Source organism: Rousettus aegyptiacus, unplaced genomic scaffold, assembly GCF_014176215.1.
Source record: "Rousettus aegyptiacus isolate mRouAeg1 unplaced genomic scaffold, mRouAeg1.p scaffold_m13_p_2, whole genome shotgun sequence".
NCBI classification, from domain to species: domain Eukaryota; kingdom Metazoa; phylum Chordata; class Mammalia; order Chiroptera; family Pteropodidae; genus Rousettus; species Rousettus aegyptiacus.
This window is the reverse complement of record NW_023416295.1, coordinates 155,645,567-155,666,846: the sequence shown is the minus strand read 5'-3', so window position 1 is coordinate 155,666,846 and position 21,280 is coordinate 155,645,567. Positions and strand designations below refer to the sequence as shown.

Here is a 21,280-nt window from a genome sequence, read left to right as displayed (position 1 = left end):
CTATTGAATACGTATATTGAATTTAAAAACCCAAAAATCAGTAATCTAAGCTTCCATTTCAGGTATTTATAAAAGAAGAATTAATTAAATCCAAAGTAAGCAGAAGAAAAAGCACAATAAAAATGAAAGCAGACATCAATAAAATTAAAAACAGGAAAATAACAGAGAAAGTCAATAAAAGCAAATGTTTTTTCTTTGAAAACATAAAGAATAAATAACTCCCAAGCCTGGGTAACCAAGAATAAAGGAGAGAAGACAGAAGTTACTAATGTCAGAAGTAAAAGAGAAGTTATAAAAAGAATATTATGAACAACTCTATGTCCACAAATGTGATTACTTACATAAAATGAACCAATGTCTTAAAGACATAATTTACCAAAGACATAAATTACGCAAAGAGAAATAGATCACCTGAATAGGTTTGTATCTATTAAAGAAATTGAGTCAATAATTAATAATGTATCAAAGCAGCACCAGGCCCAGGTGGTTTAACTGGTGAATGCTACCAAACTTTTAAAGAAGAAATGGTATAACTTCTCTACAATCTCTTCCAGAAAATAAAAGCAGAGGAAACACTTCCTAACTCATACTATGAGGCCAGCAGTACCCTCATACCAACACCAAACACATTACACAAAAGGAGAACTACAGACCAATGTCTCTCATACATTTAAGTGTAAAAATCTACAACAAAGTATTAGAAAATTGAATCCAACAATGTATAAAAAGAATCCTATACCACACAGCCAAGTAGAACTTATTTCAAGTATGTAAGGCTGGTCTAATATTTAAAAATCAATTAATATATTCTATCACATCAAAAGACTAAAGAAAAAGCATATAATCATACCAAAGATGCAAAAATGGCATTTGAAAAATGCAACATATCCACGATAAAAATTCTCAGCACACTGAGAACAGAGTAAACTTGCAACTTGGAGAAATGTACAAAACAGACCATTAACATCTACTTGATGATGAGAGATCGAATGTTTTCCCCTTAGTCTGAAAACGAGGTAAAATATTCCTCTCTTATCACTCCTAGTCAATATCTTACTGGAAGTCCAAGCTAATGCAAAAATAAAATAAAATAAAATAATTATGCATTGAGGATGAAGAAATAAAACTGTTTTTGTTGATAGATGACATAGTTGTCTATGTAGGATAAAAAACAAAGAATCAACAAAATAAACTCCTGGAGCTGATAAGTACTTGAAGCAAGGTGGAAGGATACAGGATTAACATACAAAAGTTAGTCGCTTTCATATAAACTAGCAATGAGTAATTGGGATTTGAAACTTAAAACACCATTTATATTAGCATAAAAATAAAAGAGAGACAATAGTTAGGTATAAATTAAACCAAATATGTGCAAGATCTATGTGAGGAAAACTACAGAACTCTGAAGAAAGGAACCAAAGATCTTAAAAAATGGAATAATATTTCATATTCATGAATAGGAAAACTCAATATTGTTAAGATACCAGTTTTTCCTCTGTGTAAATTAAAACTTCAGTGAGGTTTGGTCACTAAAAGCAATATACTTTCTTATAAATTTATAAATAAAATACATAGAATTTTTGACTCTATATTCATTCAGATTCAATCAGATTTAAATAATTAGAAAATTTAGTAGCTTTCATTATCAAAATTTCAGGGTAGAACATGCTTTAGGAATAGTTGATTTGGTGGCTTGACAACACACTTAAGAAAACAGATTTTTCCATCATCCTACTCTACAATCTACAGTGTTCCTGTCATCCTAAGGCTAGTTCTCATGATGGTCATAGAATAACCATCTGTAGCAAGCATATTATTTGGGAGAGGGACATAAGCTCCCTCTGAAAACAAGGCGAGGCAGTTCATTGGAATGATTTGTAGTTTGTACCTATTCCTAAACAAACCAGTTTAGGAATACGTACAAACTACAAGGTGATAGTTTTGATCACCTTGGTTTCATTAGTATCCACCCACAAAGCTGAATATGAGGTTAGCATCCCATGTGCATGAAGGAAAGTGATTCTCTAAATAACATTTAAGCTTTTATTGTAATAAAGAAGGAATAAATAGACCAACAATATATGCCAAGGTCTCAAACACTCGTTCTTTATTATAAAATCACATTTGTAACAAGTTTACCTGACACCGAGCATTTCATTGTGAAGATGTGATGAATCAAACACTTATACTAGTAAACAAAACAAAACAAAAACCTTTATACTGAACATTTGATTTAATACAGTTGAATTGTCACATTATTGCTTCCATCCTTGAATCATTAAATTTATCTTTGACAAAGTGTACAACATTGATAATTTCCATATTGGCAAAGATGAAACTATTAATCCATGTTTCCGTTTTAAGGTCATCTAAAGAAAATTAACATTGAACAGGCCCTGGAAGTTGTCAGGTCTTAGGAGATTCCCACCTCAGAGAAATCATCCGGGTCGATCATTTCAATCCCAATAGGCAAAAGTGTTCTCCCTAGTACCAGATATTCCACAGATTTTCTGCTTCCTCTTCCATTCACTAAGTGGCAATTTGACCAAAAGTGCTTAAAACATTGGTAGGTTTACTTGTTTATATGTTTATTTGTTTTCAATAACAACTACAGAGATGAATATAGAGCCAAAAATTATATGTATTTTATTTATAGACTTAAATACATCTGCCAAATAAAACTGACACATAAACACATTTTTTTCTTCAAATAGTTCTGTATGTAGCTTGTCTTTTTCTTTTACCTTAGAGAGAACATTTGCCTAGACATCAGACAAGCATTTTAAGATCCATCTCCTAGAATAATGATCTCAAAACAATTTTTGATTGCACATCCTTAATAATAGAAAAAAACTTATATTATAGTAAACATTTTTTATTTAAGAACCACATGTGTATAATATGACCACTCTAAAGAATAGGAATTAAATGATATTAAAAAATGAACACTTTAATTTCGCCTTTTGTTCAGTAATGGTAAAATTAATCTGTTCTAATTTCTAAATTGTTACTAATCTTTTCAGAGACAACAGTGTGATTGACTATGTTTCAGAAACTTAGTTCAAAAGTGTGATACAATTCGAAGGTGTCTCAGTTGTACATTGTTGAATAGGCTACCCCAAAACTTAGTATCTTAAAACTACCAGCCAGAGGCTGCTTCACTTAAATGTCACTCTATAAACACAAATCTTACATAAAATCTATTATACACGATTTTGATTTAATGATGTTCTTGTGAAAATTTTTAAAAATAGGCTCTGAACCACATTCATAAATGTAATGTGGAATGAGGAGAAAAATTCCAGTACTGATCAATATCACCATTCTCCATTTCACTCCAGTACAAGCACACCTTCTATTCTGACAAGCAAAGGCATTTAGTAAAGTGGTTCTTTTTGCCTGTCCTACATTCTACCCCCATATGATGAAAGTAATAACAGGAAAATCTCATTGTAAATGAAGTTTCCTCAGAATTGTCATGTAAGTTGCTTTCTAGGAAATAAATTGTAAATTTTCTAGACAGTGGATAACATAAGACCCATATAAAAATAACTCAACTTTAGATATAGTTAGGAAATGAGTGGTAAATGTAATTACTCAGTTGCATCAAGAAAATCCGGGTACACGGTGGCCAGGACATGGAAGTAACCCAAGTGTCCTATAAAGGATGATTGGATAAAGACGCCGTGGAACATACATACAATAGAATATTACTCAGCCATAAGAAGAGATGAAATACTGTCATTTGCAACGACATGGTTGGACCTCGAGATAATCGTGCTAAGCAAAATAAGACAGACAGAAACAATTGAAAACAACATGATATGACTTATATGTGGGATATAAACCTAAAAGCAACAAACGAACAGGACAAACAAACAGAGACTCATGGACATGGATAATAGACTAGTGGTTACCACAGGGAGTGGGGAGAGGGGATGGGGAGGTAGACAGGGTAAAGGGGGCCAAATATGTAGTGACAGAAAGAAATCTAACTATGGGAGATGAACACACAGTGTAAACGTATATATGCCTTAATGTTATAGTGTACAGCTGAAACTTACAGATTTTGTTAAGCAATGTCACCATAAAAATTAATTAATTAATTGATTTAAAAAAAATACATGTTGGTATTTCATTAACCAATGTCACCATAAAAAAAGAAAGAAAAAATTACTGTACAGGTATAAAACTGAAAATATTTACCAAAATAAATACACATCGTGACTTTCTGATATGTTCCCCCATCCATGCATGTATACTAAAGAATACAAATCCTTAATGCAGTATGCAAAGACTAATACAGAAACTCTTAAAATTTTGATTACTGCTTTTTTAAAGTGCTTGCTCTTAATAATTTACTTGACATAACCAACAACACCTCCTCAACATGAAAAATCGGTCGACTAAAATTATGTGAACCAGAAAAAAAAATTGAGACTAGAATAATATAATTATTGTAGTCCTGGCTATAATGTAAAATGATCAACTATAAAGATGATAGGACTGTCTTTTCTCATCATACCAGGGGATAATACTTAATGATATGACAGACTCTTACTGAAGGTATTAACTAATGTCAGTGAGTATTGATATTTCTTTTTCCTGAAAAGACAATTACTGTCTTTGACTTATTTTTATTTTATTTTATTTTATTTTATTTTATTTTATTTTATTATTTTATTATTATTATTTTTTTTTAGGCGAGGCAACCCTTGGTTGACCTCACAGATCAACTTGTCAGCTTACAATCCTTTATTTTTTATTTTTACTTTTTATGCCTATAGCACCTGGTCTTCCTAGATGGTCTCTCATGCAAGCAAGTACTAACCAGGCCCTACCCTGCTTAACTTCTGAGATCAGACAGGATAGGGCTTATTCAGGGTGACATGATCACAGTCATTTTTATTTTAATATGAAGAGTTTAACATAAAAAAACATTCTGTGCAAAAAAAAAAAAGAAGTGGGGGAAGGAAGAAAGTAAAGAAGGAAGGAAGGAAGGAAGGAAGGAAGGAAGGAAGGAAGGAAGGAAGGAAGGAAGAAAGAAAGGAAGGAAAGAAGCAAGAGAGAAAGAGAAAGAGAGAAAAAAAATAAAACAGAGTATAATCTCAAGTCATATTGGAATAGCCGTGATGAGAATTAGCTTTATCATGATCAGTTATAACTAACTAATATACTAAAGCAATTAATTATAGGCCTTGTAGAAAGAAAACGATCTGTTGCTCTGTAAGAACTTTCGTAAAAGAGGGAACATAAATACACAAGGGGCCATTTTGGGTGGTAATCCACACATAGAAACCATAAAACTAAGCAAAACAAAAAACATATCAGGTCTACGGCCATGGCACCCTGAACAAGTCCAATTCCATCTGATCTCGGAAGCTAAGCAGGGTAGGACCTGGTTAGTGCTTGCATAGGAGACCACCTAGGAAGACCAGGTGCTATAGGCATAAAAAATAAAAATATAAGGGATTATAAATTGACGAGGTCTTTGCAATCTGTGAGGTCGACCAAGGGTTCCCTCGCTTAAAAAACAAAAACAAAAAAAGGTATCAGAATACCTGATGAATATAAATCTATGTTAAGTCACCAGTGTTAACATGAAAATAAAAGGCCAAATAAAATGCCAAAGTGAGAAGCAATGAACATTTATTTGAGACCCAAAAACTATTCTGGAAGCATTGATTCAGACAGAAACCCAAATAGTGTTCCCACGAGGAGTTGAAGGTGAGAGTTACTTCTGAGAAAGGTAAGGGGAACAATCACATGAATAGAAGAAAGGGCTTTCTATAGGTGCAGATAGATTAACACAGCAATGCTAATTCTAAAGAATGTCTTTAATTTTCAGTCAGGCAGTCATACCATCAGCTTTTCTTGTTATCTTTGCAAACAGTTGTTTGGGATACAATGCTGCTTTAGGCCCAGTCCAAAGATTATTTGGCCAAGTTTTAACATTCCAAAGATTTGAGATTTTAAAGTGGGTTTGTTTATATTATTTTTCACACCAGCAATAATTTCTAATTTTAATTCTAAATAATAATTTTCTAATTCTAACTATCCAATGCTCAATCTCTGATTATCCTGTGCCTGTAGTCTGATGTTAAATGACAGTCTAAGACCAAACAGAGAATGTTAAGAAGCCCAAGAGCCTATTGGGCTGAAGCTGGAATTATCTTCCAATTAATGTATATTATATTCCAACTGTCACATAACATGCTTTCAGTGAAAATAATAAATCTGTCTGAGAGAAATGGAGTGTAACGGTTGATATTATTTTGCTTTTGACCAACCCATAAAAAGGAAAATCCAGATAGATGAAATCATTATATCAGTATCTAATTTCTTAGCAATTATAATCAAATCAAATCATTATATCAGTATCTAACTTCTTAGCAATTAGACAAAAATTGGGAGAGAAGGCTCATGCTCCCTCCATTTGTCTGCCAATAGGCTATCCAGTCTAGTGTCTGCACATGGCAAATGCTCAATAAATATTTATTTTATGAATGAATAAATCAGTGAACATATATATACTGGTTTTATCTTAAGTGGAATAGGTGACAGCCTTCTGAAAACTTCTATCACTTATACAAGACTTACACATGAATTTTAGAAAACAAATTAGCTATCTCTTTATTGGTGGATGCCACTTCAACCAGATGTTCGTGGAGAATGTTCCATTCATAAAAAGATCTTTCTCATTTTGCAAATTGACATTTGAATGTTATCACAAGGGACATCATTCCAGCCCCATTGTCTTACTGGAGCATTCAAGATAACACAACGCTCATCAGGACTACTGGGTTCACCTCGGTGCCAGAATCTGAAAGGGGAGAAAAGAGACGAGGATGTGTCTTCAAACAGTGAGCAGGGTTAGAAAGAGCAAGGGAGAAGGCTGGGGTTGAACTGTGTGGAAGTCAAGGCAGATGTGCCCAAATCATTCTCCCCCACTTCTCGTGAAGTTATTTTCTCCATCTGTGTCTCTGGCATTTCCTTGAAAACTGTGCCTACATCATCCAGCATTGTGTCATCTTATTGCATTAAAACATTTTCCCATAAGATATCCTAGAGGTTCCCTTTCCATTTGTCATCTATATGCCCTGTTCCTTGAAAAATGTCAGTCTATAGGATCCCTTAAATGATGAAAAGTTTTCACTGTGATTCCAAGCATCAATGTAGTTTTTTGTTTTTTTTTATTTTATGATGTTCTGCTTTTAGAGTCTAGGGAAGAAGTTAAAATCTCGGAATCTGCTACTATTCCTATTAGCTTAGACAAGTAATTTAATTTCCCTCATTTACATATCTAAAAAATTAAGAATAGAGTAATATCCCTATATATTTCACATAGATGATATAAGGATTAAAATGTTCTAAAGTACTTGAGTTTTAAAAGACATATAAATAAATATGATATAAAAGTATCAGAATTTAGTTTATTTGCTTTATGAGAGATACAATATAGTAAAAATTGGTTATTATCTTAACTGACATGAATATTTGTTATATTTAGAGATATAAATGTAATGATTTAAAGCACAGACTTTGGTGTCAAATAGACCCGGGTTTCAGGACCATTGTCACTAGATAACATTTACTGAGTTATTTAAACTCTCTAAACCCCTTTTCCTCAGCTCTACGATGAGAAAAATAATGTGTGCCTCATAGAGTTCTTGTGATAATTAAATGAGATAATAAAAAAATGATTTAACCTAGTGCCCAAGAGTCAAAAGAAGAGTGAGCTATTTTATTTTAATAGCTAATAGTTGGGACTTTCTGAATCGCCTGATGATCCAAAACTCAGAATTCCTTTGTCTAATTCTCTACTCACGTGGCATTTTTGTTGTATGGTGTCTGATCGACCCATTGCCAGTCTCTTGTCCCCTCTGGATCTGATAGCCCCATAAAATAAGCAGCTTTTTTATTCAGTTTCTCAGTGATAAAATCCTGAGGGAAGAAAAGAAAGCAGTTATAACCTTTACAGTATAGCCTGCAGATTGAATTGAGTTCTTTATGGCCTTAGGGAGAAGAGAAGAAAAGGAGAGGTTGGGCATGGGAACCCTGCCCAGGAGTCTAGGCCTTCTCTGGCTGTGCAGTGCAGGATTGTATACATCACTTATGAGCATGATGTTTGTCTTAACCTAGTTGTACTGCTATAACAAGCTACCACAGATAGGGTAGCTTAGAAACAACAGAAATATATTTTTCACAGTTCTGGAGGCTGAAATCCCAGATCAATGAACTAGCATGGTTCATTGCATAAGTCCCTCTCCCTGATTCATAGCCAGCACATAGCTGTGTCCCCACATGGTAGAAGCACAATGTAGCTCTTGGGGTATTTTTTATGAGAACACCAATCTATTTACAAAGTCTCCACCCTCATGACCTAAGTACCTCTTGAAGGTCCCTAATATCATAACCTTTGGGAATTAGAATTTCAACATATAAATTGGAGAGGATACAAACATTAAGATCATAGCAATGTTCAATACATATGGAAGCAATTTCTTTCCATGATCATAATGAATTCTTATCTCAGACTTGCTTCCCCTCTTTTCTTCACTAAGAGATGGTATTCTTCAAAGTTAGGATTGAGAAAACTTTTGCAGATTAAATCATTTTTCTTTCACAACCTCAGAGATTCTTTTACTTCACTTCTGATTGTTGAGTGTGACTCTCTATGATTGAACTTTATTTCCCTATTTGACTTAAAACTCCTTCTCTGTTAAATAGTTAATAATTTTAAAAACATTTACATGTTAAAATAATAAACTGATATTTCAGGCTGAACTATTTCTATCCTTCTACTCAACGCCACATGTTATATTTTAAATAGCCCCATTTATTTTGGGGCAGTTAGTTTTATAAAAGCAGGGAGAAGGTATGAAATGGAAGAGCTTAGGTAGCTTTTCTTATCTATTTCATTGAAAGCCTTTTGCCACAGAACCAATATCCCAAAACAATGAAAAACCTCCTCCCCAGCTAAGAGAGGAATGCAAAATCCAGGTGACATTCCTGACTCCATTTTCTATTAGAAGATACCTGCTCATCCTTGCTGTTGATCACCAACAGATGAGCCTTCATTCCTGAGCAGTTCTTCTCACTCTCAACCCAATTTTTCCCTTCAGTAGAAATAAAGTAGCAGTTCAAACTAAATGACTTCCAATTCTTTGGGCAGCAGGTCCAATCTTTCCCTGTATTGACAGAAGGCCATATAGGTGCAATATAAGACAAGTAATTTTCAAAGTGTGTATAAAACTTAAAGACTGAGGAGGAACATATGGAAACCAGAACTCCCATCTTCACTCAGAGATAACAAGGAGTCCCTCCCATCAGCTGTCAAGGTCAAGTCTACCTACATCAGGAAGTAACAAAGCAGAGCCCCTGTTCCCCTGCCAGAGTAATGTCAGGAAAAGCCAGCTAAAACAAAAATTTTAAATAAGACCCAGATGCCCAAAACATAATACAAAAATGTCAGGTTTCAATGAAAAAGTATTTATCATATCAAACACCACAAGTTCTCAAAATTAATCTAATAAAAGAAAATAAATACAGGCCAATACCAAGGTAACAGAAATATTAGGATTATCTGACAAAGATTTTAAAGAAACCAGGACGAAAGTGCTTCAACAAGAAAGTACAAATATGTTTAAACCTAGTGAAAAAAATAGAAAATCTCAGCAAACACATTAAAGATACAAAGTAGAACCAAATGGAATTTTACAATGGAAAAATATAATAACCAAAAAAATAAAAATCTCAGTGAATGGGCTCAACAGCAGAATGGAGAGGCCAGAGAAATCAGTGAATTGAAAGACAAAATAACAGAAATAACCCAGTGGAACAACAGAGACAAAATAGACCGAAAAATGTAAATAAATAGACTTCCAGTTTCTACTCTGACACGTAGGAAGCTTCATTAAAGAAGGTCATCAAGAGAATATGACTGCCTGTTGAGCTGCAAGCAGAAGCCAGTCCATCAAAAGCTCCTCACCTACTCTCCTATCTTTGGAATGCGCATTTCACTTCCTTTTCCTTGACAGAAGCTGCCTTAAGGCACCCTTGAGATAGTTATGTGGTGTTGAGACCATTTGCATCGTATACTGACTGAACCTAGTTAAAGCCTTTATATAAATATAAGATTCTAGCAATTAGGGGTAGAGATTTACTTCTCTTGCAGCAACCCAGGAGAAACATCCTTAAAATTACCACCTACCAATTTAGAATGGTCTGCTTTTTTCTTATGTCTCTCCTTGCCCTCTGTGTAGGAGGGTTAGTTTGCAAGCAAACAGTGAGCTAGACAGGAGACTGAGTATAGTACTTGATCCACATCACCTGAATTAAGTAATGCCATAAAAGCTGTTCTATTTTCATTAAAGTGAATATGTTACATACAAACCTTATTAATATAATTGTCCTTGTTCAGACTGGATGATTGGAATTCAGGATCAGAATTTACAAAACACATTTATCAAAGTTCTTACTGCATTTTATGTTGTTTCACTACAAGACAAGCAATTTAAATAAGCACTACATTATATTTCCACTGAGTTATTGCTATCATTATATAGTTATCTCCAGGATGACACAATCCCATTATAGCAGGCTTTGTATAACTAGGGCCTTCCATTAATGTAACCTCATAAATTTATAAAAAGCCAAAATGAGAGTTCTTGTTCTTCTAGTATATTTAATCAAACAAGTTCACATTGTTGCCTCTAAAAAGCTTGCTTTAAGGTAATTAGAAGCAGTACTTATATCACCCTTAGGATAATTGCTGCTTATTTATTTATTGTTTTATAATTTACCTTCATCAGTTCAGGGTGACAAAGCCAATTATAAAACAAGCATCAGATCTTTAAGATGTTATGACCATTTGGACTCAAATATTCAGTGGAGTGAAAAATGGCATTATGTCATCCTGAGGATCACACCTACTTGAATGTGATTCAGGCAAGTGATGCAGACCTCATACTGGAAAGAAATGTATACAACTGAATCTGATCAAATATATTCTCTGCACCTTTAAGTGAAAAAACAAAACTCTGAGGTTTAAATTAGCACACAAATATGTGTACCATTATTTTTAAGTAATCTATCTGAATCATTGAAGTGGAGATGTTTCGTTGTTTGAAGTAACTAACTCCCTTTATTCAGTCATCTGATATTCTGTCTACATGGAGAAAACTAATCAAACATAATCTATGAGTGTGTGCCTGTATCTTGTGTATCTGTGTTGTCTCTTTGGAAATGAGTGTCTTGATCTCAAACTTAAGATTCTGCAATCATGAAATATTGATCCAACCAGCTGAATTAATTCCATTAGTCTCCTCAAAATAAAAAGTCTCGGCTATGTGGAAAACATGGTTAAGAGAATAAAAAGACAAGCCACAGACTAGAAGAAAATATTTGCAAAACATATATCTGATAAAGGCCTTATCTCTGAAAGATACAAAGAACACTGAAAACTCAACAATAAGGAAACAAACAACCCAATTAAAAATGGGCAAAAATTAAATAGACACCAATTCAAAGAAGATGTGATGATAAATAAGCATATGGAAAGATGCTCGGCATCAAATGTCATTGCAATTTATGAATTGCAAATTAAAACAAATGAGATACCACTACATACTTATCAGAATGACCGGAAAAATTGACAATACCAAGTGCTAATGCTGAGCAGTAGAAATGCCAAATGATACAGCCGCTTTGGAAAACAGTTTGATAGTTTCTCACAAAACTAAAAATAGTCTTCCCATAGGATTCAGCAATTATGCTTGTAAGTATTAACCCAATTTAGTTGAAAACTTATATCTGCACTAAACCTGTATGCAAATGTTTATAGTGGTTTTATTTATAAGCATCAAAAACTGGAAGCAATCAAGATGTCCTTCAACAGGTAGATAAACAAACTTTGGTACACCGTACAATGGAACTGTCAAGTCATGGAAGGACATAGAGGAACCTTAAATGCATATTGCTAAGTAAAATAGGCCAAAGTAAAATCACTACCTACTGTATAATTTCAAAGATAAGACATTCTGGAAAAGGCAAAACTATAGAGACAGTACACATTTCAGTGATTTCCAAGAGTTTGGAGAGGAGGAGAGAGAACAGGAAATTTTTAAGTGGTAAAACTACTCTGTGTGATACTATAAGAATGGATACATGACATTACGTATTTGTCAAAAATCAATACAATATTTATTGTATTCGATTTTTAAAACTTTAAAGAGCAATTAGGGGGATCATTTTATAAACTATATAAATGTCTAACCAATGTACTGTACACTTGAAACTAACAAGAAAATTAAATTTTTAAAAAGAACCAGATTTCCCACTAGTGGAGTGGTCATTTAAAGATAGCAAGGGGAATAGGGTAGAATGATGCATGTGGTAATAGATTATAGAGTTGGAGATATCAGTAAAAACTGATGTTAGACTTATTATAGATACAAGTAGTTACACATATAGAAATATACACACAAACGTATACAAGTTAGCACACACAGGTATATATATATATATGTGTGTGTGTACATATATTTGGTGGTTGTTGTTCTGTCAGCTGAGAAGGTATTAAAGAAATGACACCCCAGCAGCAATGAGCATATCTAGTCTGGATTTTGGTTTCTAATACTATTCTTCAATAATGGGCGCCATGGCTCCTCTCAGAGAAATAGATGATTCTAAGACCGGGAAAGAAAATATACAATATGAACTCAGAGCATATTGTAGCCCCAGAAATGAAGAAAGTGCTCAAAAACAAAATGTGACAACACATTGATGGGGTAGCCAAAGGCGCAGAGGAGCCAACTGAATGAGCTCCCAACGGCACGGATAGAACTATTTGAGCAACAAAATAAACATAGTACATGCATACCTCGTTTTATTGCACTTTGCTTTATTGGGCTTTGCAAATATCGTGTTTCTCATAAAGTGAAGGTTTGTGACAATCCTGCATTAAGCAAGTCTATTGGTGCCGTTTTTCCGACAGCATTTGCTCACTTGTGTCTCTGTGTCACGTTTTGGTAATTCTCACAGTATTTCAAACTTTTTCATCATTATATTATTATATATATTATGGTGACCTATGATCAGTGATCTTTGATGTTACTATCGTAATCGTTTGAGGGCACCGCGAACCGTGCCCATATAGGATAGTTAACTTAATAAATAAATGTTTGTGTTCTGACTGCTCCACTGACTGGTCATTTCCCCATTTCTCTTCCTCTCCTCAGATCTCCCTATTCCCTGAGACACAGCATAATATTGTAATTAGACCAATGAATAACTCTACAATGGCCTCTAATTGTTCAAGTGAAATGAAAGGTTGCACATCTCTCACTTTAAATTAAAAGCTAGAAATGATTAAGCCTAGTGAGTAAGGCATTTTGAAAGCCAAGACAGGCTGAACGCAAGGCCTCTTACCCCAAACAGTTAGCCAAGCTGTGATGCAAAGAAAAAGTTTTCGAAGGAAATTAAAAGTGCTACTCTAGTGAGCACATAAATAAGAAAGCAAAATAGCCTTATTGCTGGTATGGAGAAAGTTTTAGTGGTCTGGTTAGAAGATCAAACAAGCCAAAACATTCCCTTAAACCAAAGCCTAATCCAGAGTAAGGTCATAACTCCCTTAAATTCTATGAAGACTGAGAGAGGTGAGGAAGCTGCAGAAGAAAAGTTTAAAGCTAGTAAAGGTTGGTTCATAAAATTTAAGTAAACAAAGCATCTCTATTACATAAAGTGCAAGGCGAAGCAGCAAGTGCTGATGAAGAGAGGTCCGTTGTTTAAGCCATCCAGTTTGTGATACAGATTCCCCCTACTACCCAAAAATAGAGAGTTCCTATGAAACCTTTTGTAAGCCAAAGTGGCATAAAGCAAAGAAGCAATTACCATTAATTTACATGGAAATGTTTTCGAGCATTCCCAGATCCAAAACAAAAATAACCTCTCTTAGGCTTTTCTGATACCTTAGGATATATCTGGTTGTTCATGGATGCACAAAATAAATCAAGATAAAGCACAGATGCTCGCAGACACAGCTCAAAGCTTGGTGGGGCCCCGCTCGCTGTTCAGGGGGCACACTGCCTCTATAACAGCTCACTGTAAATTAAATGCTAAGTACTTGTTTTGCTTTTTGACTTTTTTTGTAAAAGCAAAAGTCTTCAAATTTCTTTTGGTTAGCAAAAACAGGTACTAATTTAGGTCTTTTGTGAAAGTGAAGTGGCATAATGCAAACTTTCTAAAAGCGAGGAATACCTGTATTTTGGAATGGCAGTCCAAGCAGACTAACATAATACTCCACCCTAAACACAGGGGTTATAATTCTTCAATACTTAATTGAAGACTGCACACGGCAACTTCCCTCCAAAGAGTACATTATGAAAAGGAGGAGGGGGAATAACTTTATAATGGAGAAATCTGACAAACACTACCTCAGACAGATAATTAATCGTCAAAAATCATGTTGGTAAATACCCTTGATATAAGGTGATGAAAATGGTACTTCGTGTCTGTGATCTTCCTCCAAAAAACCAATAACCCCTATCTAATCATTACAAAAATATCAGACAATTTCCAATAGAGGAATAGCCTATAATATACTTGGCCATTATTCCTCAAAACTGTTAAAGTCATCAAAAACAAAAACATTCAGAAAAATTATCACAGCCAAGAGAGTCCAAAAAGACATGAAAATTAAATGTAATGAGGTATCCTGAATCCTAGAACAAATAAAATAACATTAGGTAAGAACTCTGGGGCGGCTCCACAGTGTAGTGGTTAGCACATCTGCTTTATACGCAGAAGGTTCCGGGTTTGCTCCCTGAGTATGCCAAACCCCTCCAAGTGCACCGGGGGTGCCAGGCCCTGGGAGTATGGGTGCATCCCACGAGTGTGTGGGAGGGGACACCCCGCCTTCAGAGATCCAGTTCTTAAGGGGAAGCAACAACATCCATAGGTTGGGGGGAGAGGGGGGAGGGTGGGAATTAAAGAGGGGGGAAAAACTAAGGAAAGCTGAATAAATGCTGAACTTTAATGATAGTTTATCAATACTGGTTCATTAGCTGTAATGAATATATCTTACTAATGTAAGATGTTAATAATTGGGGAAATTGTGTACAGAGAGGAAGGGAGTAATATGGGAACTCTATTATCTGCTCAATTTTGCTATAACTATAAAACTAAAAATAGTCCATTTTTCTAATTTAAATAATTCACATCCACATTAAAATCATTTTATATCATCATCATCGTCGTCATCATCATCATCATCATCATCTTCATCAAACAAAACTAAAACTTTCTCTTCCAGCATCTTCAGCCCTGGACTCCATAGGTAAAACTCTGTAAGAGTACTTTATGTATTCTCCCAGAAATGTTTTTTTGTACATGCAATGTGTTTTCTTAAAACACAAATGGATTAGATCTCTCTTGAAAGAGTAAGTTTTAACTATGTGAAAAAAAAAGACCAAGTGTGTACAAAAAGTTCAGAAAGAAGTGAAATCTGAAGAAATCCAGAATCAATATAACCTTTTTCACACTGTTACCTTGCACAGACGAATTAAAGATATTCACATAAGAACTTTAGATCTTATATATTTTTACACTTACAGCTTAAAATGATCATGAGATTCAACTTCTTAGTATGATCTACCTGTGATTCTTTTCAGAAATATTGGGGGTACTTACAGAATATAGTCAACAAATAAATTGTAGGCACATTAATTTTACCTTCCATGGTCAAATTTTCTTTCATACATTCCAATGCTGTGTGAGTTAATTCTGTTAAAGTCTTTTTTTCTTTAAGAAGCTGAGAATATTTCTGAAAGAAAACTGAAAAAGAAAGTAAGACCATTCATTTTCCTGGTAATGTTATGACTTTGGTCTTTATTACTTTCTTGCATTCCTTATAGAAACAAAATCTACAAATGCCCAATTATGTAGAAGGATCCTGACTATGGAAAAAATTTTCCATCACCCCATATTCAATGTAATCCTAAAACTACTAATTTTGAAACCATAGATTTCGCTAGGAATAGCTATAAGATCAGTAGTTGAAAGAAGACATGACAATGCCATTATAATGGGTCTAAAGGGACTTATCCATATACTCCTTCAATGTATGCAAAAGCTAAGCTGTGAAGAAAAAAGAATAGAGAGAAAATGGCTTCTGCTTCCACCACTCCAGTAAAACTACCCTTGTAATAGTCATCAGTAATATCCTAAGGCTCCTTCTTAGTTCTCTTCCTCTTTGACTTCTTGTAATACTTGACCCCAGTTCTCATCTCCCTTAACTCTTGGTTTCAGCCAGGACCAGCTGAGCCCAGTCCAGACTGTCAAATCACAAAATCATGAGCTAAATAAGTAGTTGTTGTTTTTATCCACTAAGCTTTAGACTGGTTTATTAAACATCAGACGATAACTGATACAATAATCTTCAGGGAAATAGTTTGCACTCTTCGGAATTGTGCACAACATTCTTCATGATCAAAGCCTTGCTTATTTCTCCCACTTACAATTTCATTTCTCACTGTTCATTTAGCACCATATATTTCAGTCATTTATACTTATATCACTCTTCATCTCCACATTTTTCTATGCAATCTCACATCTGTGTCGTTTTTGGTACACACAGTTTTAGATGTCACCTCCTTCAGGAAGTCTATCTCAGCCTCCCGTGCTTCTTGCCTGTACAACAGTGCAATGTTGTAACCACTGGTTCATGCGACCCGTTACCACCATTCTCTGAACTTTTTGAGATCAAGGATTCTGTCTGGACTCTGTCTGGCACAGTGTCTGACATAAAGTAGATGGCCATCGTTGCTTATTGAATGACCAAATGAATGAACGGAATATCTACCCATGTGTAAACTAGTTTTTACATCTTTTAACAATTTGATAAATTCTTAAAACTAAAGACCTGCAGAAATCCACCTATCTATTAATGTGGCTTTTAGATCTCACAAGTCTTGGGCAGAAGAGAAATAATTAAGGAAAAAATTTAAGGAGAAACTCTTCCTGGAATATTTCTTCCCATCTCTTGTTTCACATGTTCATCCCAAACTAAGTATCTGTGCACAAACACATACATGCACATATATTCTTCAATTTCTATAAAGAGAGTGAATTCCATTATTTTTATAGAAAAATAACTAAATTCAAATAAAGAACATTTCCAATGGGTTCCCACTAATTATGTCACTCACTCACACACACACACACACACACACACCACCACCACCACCACCACCACCACCAAGAAAAGACTTTTTTCCTAGATTTCTGGATAAACCCATTGTTAAATATCAGTATCTAATGAATATCCTCTCCTTGGGTAAGACAGACATTCCTTATAGTTTCATTTGGGTACTTACTGATAAAAGCGATAACAAATGAGATTGCCAATAGCAGCAGAAGTGTCAGCAATGAGAGAAAAAGTACCTTGGAATAACTGAAGTTACTTCCCTGAGGGCTGGTCTTCTCTTTAAGAGCTGAAGGAAAAATTAAATTAGTTTACTCAGTAATACCCTTTACTTACTCTTTTTCCTTCTCTTCCTCTTCTTGGATGACATACTTATTACTAACAATATAACATTTGAAATAATACAAAAATAGGAAGGAAATAATGATGTTCATTGTAGAAACTTTGAAAAATACATAAAAGTACAAATTTCTGCCATTGAGGGCAACTATTATTAATATTCTGGGTATATATCCTTTCAGCAATTGTTAGAGTATATATACACACACATTTTCCTACATGATTGACACATTGAACATACTGGATTTTGACCTATTATTTTCTTATATGTTATATAATGAACATTATTCATACCACCATATTTTCTTCTATTATACTCTATTATGGTTATGTAGTATTTAATTACATACTTAAATAATTTTCCAGGTTGTTTCCAACTCTAATTACTTTAAATAATGCCAGAGCAGATAAATATTTATAATTATCTCTCATCACATCCTTAAGATAATGTCAGAACTTTTTAGTCACCATTTCATGGTTAAGAATTTTCTCAAAGTTATGATATATTGCCAAGTAGCGGAGAAAAACCCTCCTCAGTAATGTATATTGTGATCTCATTTTTAGAAAAAATACAGATATGTATTTATATATATTTCTATCTGGAAGAACATAAAATACCATGTAAGTAATAGTTATCTCTACATGGTAAGAATAAAACTCAAATTTTTATGTACCTCTAGTTTTTAATATTTTCTACAGGAAACATTTTAAAATACAGTAAAGAAGTTATATACAATTTTTAAGGGGAAAATTTTTTTTCCTGAGCATTCTCCATATCTCTACAGAAGTGTTTTGGAAAACATAAGCAATCAAAACCCCTTTCTTACAGCTTCTTATAGTATATAATCTACGTGCTTTTCTTTTTCCTCTCTTTTGCTCTATATCTGAAATATCATATGTGCTACTCAAGTTATTTTATCTAGTCCCAACCTTAGTCGAATCCATCTCAGAGATACAATATGCAAGGGATGTTCTGATTATAGAGCAATTTTCCCTTAAGATATAAGGGACTTTCTTTATAAGACTTTCTAGTCTTTTATCTGCAATGATCTTTTGTTCCACGTTAGTCCAGTATTAACAAATACACCCACAACACTCTCCACCCAAACTCTTCCCCTCTAATTGACCAAGAAACAAAGCCCACTAGTTCATCAATCTGCAGGGGCTATGGATAATTTAGTGGGCTTTGTTTTTGTGCCCAATTTCTTGACTGCAGTATCACGGAGCCTCAGAAGACACAGGACAACTTTTCTGCATAATTAGCACTCTATTTAGCTCAGGACTGTAGTGGATTTCTCACACCTCAGTTTTGTTATAGTACAACTGTACAACCTTCAATGTTTATCTTCAGGCAACTCAATCTTCTGAGAACCCTGTATTTCCAAACTGTAACCAGTCAAAAAAACCAGCTACTATCACCTACACTTTGTTTACAGTATTCCCTCTTCACCCTTCATCTCATCATTAACTCTGACCACCAGAAAGTGTTTCTTACCTGCAAGAGGCTCTGATTTGGTGCCTGAGGCCTCGGATTCATTTTTGAACCTCACTTCAGCATAAGTAATCTCTGAAGTCATATTGAGACGAAACCTTCTTCTTTCTTCAAAAAATAATTTTCATCTCTTCCTTAAAATGTCTTCAAATGAAAACCAGACATCACAGTAACTTGTCATACTTCAGACTGTGAAACTAAATGAGAAAAGAGGCCCCGGATAGGCAAGTAGCCATGAAAACAATCTCATTAAAACTGAAAACCTCAAGACAAAGGACCCGTGTCCAAGACCAGCATACTGGAAATCACAGCCTTTAAACATATACTAGCGAGGGTAATAAAAGAAGGAACTCAAAACATGAAGAAACAGGAAGGAAAAAGGAACTAAGCAATTAGAGAAATTTGTTCTGAGAACTGTTATTTAAACTGATCGGCAAGAATAAAATTTAAATATTTGTGTGCATCTGCATGTAAACATAATTATTTGTAGACCAACCAATCTTGGCATGTACTCACTTATACTGCATTCTCCCCATCATTTGTGGCTGATCAGAAAACTTTTGGGGACCACACTCTAAAAGGATCTTTGACAAAAACTTGCATGTCAACTTCTCAGTCTCGAGAATTGACGTCCTCTAACATAGTGGGGAAATAAAAGTTTACATCACATGCTTTCTGAAGCTGCTCCTCAGTGCTCTCTGCTTTTCTGCTTTTTCTACCTACGTCATGAATCTCCATTCATTTCCAGCAACTCCTGAAAGCAGCTTTTTCTATCGGATGTTAGAAGAGTAAGCCACCCTTCTCTATTTCAGCCTTCTCTGTCCCTTTAACCCCCATAACACCACAACGAAAAGCTATACAGGTATATATTATTTTTTAACAGTTAGGATAACTTAATGGAATCGGAATTTACAAGGAGATAAACTGAGTGCTAGATATGGTTTCCGCCCCCAAAAGCCAAAAGAAAAAGACTCCAAAAATTAAATCCTTCATGTAGACTTTCCACAGACATGCTCCCAGCTCACACCCAATTCAGTTCTCCCCAAATGATCCTCCTTCTTTTAATCTCTCCCACCTAACTCCTCCCTCTGCTGCATAACATACATATCCACACACACATACGTGTGTGTGCACACACACGTTATATATATTTCTATATCTAAACATATTAAAATATAAGTTCATACTAATATCTCTAATTCCAACACAAAAGAGTTTATTCTATCTAGTTTTCTCCCTTTCCACACTTCTAACTCCCTTGTGTGACAATAAGAAATTTGCTTCCATTATCCTTTAAATTTTTTTCAATTACAGTTGACATTCAATACTATTTTATTAGTTTCAGGTATACAGCATAGTAGTTAGACATTTATATAATTTATGAAGTGATCCCCCTGATTAGTACCTACCTGGCACTACACATAGTTATTACAATATTATTGAGTATATTCCCTATGCTGTACTTTACATCCTCTTGACTATTTTGTAACTACCAGTTTGTACTTCTTAATCCCTTTACCTTTTTCACTCAGGCTCCCAATCCCCCTTCCCATCTGGCAACCATCAGTTTGTTCTGTTTCTGTTTTGTTCGTTTATCCCATGTTTGATCAATCCCCTGAATAGAGCCTATCTTCCATCTTGGCTGCCACGCCCTCCCTAAGATGTCTTTCTCTCCCTGATTACGCTCTGCCTCCCCAGTCAGGGCCTCCATTGTTCATGATGCCTCTTCATTCTGCTTTGGTGTTCTGGCACAAGGATAGCCAACCCCCATGGACATCCTCCTCACCTTGATCAAGTCTGACACCTGCCATAAGAAGGCCTCCTTACTTTCTCTGCACTCTTGATTCTGGATGCAGGGCTCAATCTCCACTTGGACTCCATCCTTACCCCACTTAGGCTCTAACATCATACGCAAGGTGACCCTCATGTACGTAAGCCCTCCTCACCCTGTCTGGGCTCGGACTCCCTACATTGGGCTGCTCCACCCCATGGACAGCCTCTTTATCCTGCTCAGCCTCCAAGAACCTCACCACTAAGAGAAGGGGAAGAGCTAATTTTTACACATTTTCTAGCAATTAACTACTGGACCTAATAAGCACTTGCATGTGGACAGATGTGCATGCACTTACCCTTCTCCCAATAATAATCATTAATTGTCAGAGGCTTAACAATCTAAGCTTGTAAGGAGAAAGCAAAATATATTCTTCCTAAAGGCATCACTCTTTCTGTGGAGTAAGTCACATTAT

The 21,280-nt window shown here is 34.9% G+C and overlaps 1 protein-coding gene and 1 pseudogene across 2 annotated transcripts; one reads left to right on the top strand and one right to left on the bottom strand.

The window, feature by feature from the left end:
• Window positions 1-5,331: 5,331 nt before the first annotated feature.
• On the top strand, window positions 5,332-5,450 carry LOC118614224 (annotated as a pseudogene).
• Window positions 5,451-5,632: 182 nt separating this feature from the next.
• Window positions 5,633-20,420, bottom strand: LOC107498332 (C-type lectin domain family 4 member A). 2 transcript variants are annotated; one of them, XM_016121326.2, is made up of 7 exons: window positions 19,551-20,420; window positions 19,038-19,231; window positions 17,376-17,492; window positions 15,733-15,834; window positions 9,040-9,191; window positions 7,829-7,944; window positions 5,633-6,823 (listed from the first exon to the last, which is right to left on the bottom strand). In XM_016121326.2, exons 2-7 carry the CDS (start codon window positions 19,117-19,119, stop codon window positions 6,682-6,684), a joined length of 711 nt encoding a protein of 236 aa, XP_015976812.2. In that variant the 5' UTR covers window positions 19,120-19,231; window positions 19,551-20,420; the 3' UTR covers window positions 5,633-6,681. The 2 variants fall into 2 exon arrangements, with proteins under 2 accessions (XP_015976812.2, XP_015976811.2); XM_016121325.2 differs by having other exon boundaries at window positions 19,038-20,420.
• Between the last annotated feature and the right edge of the window lie 860 nt (window positions 20,421-21,280).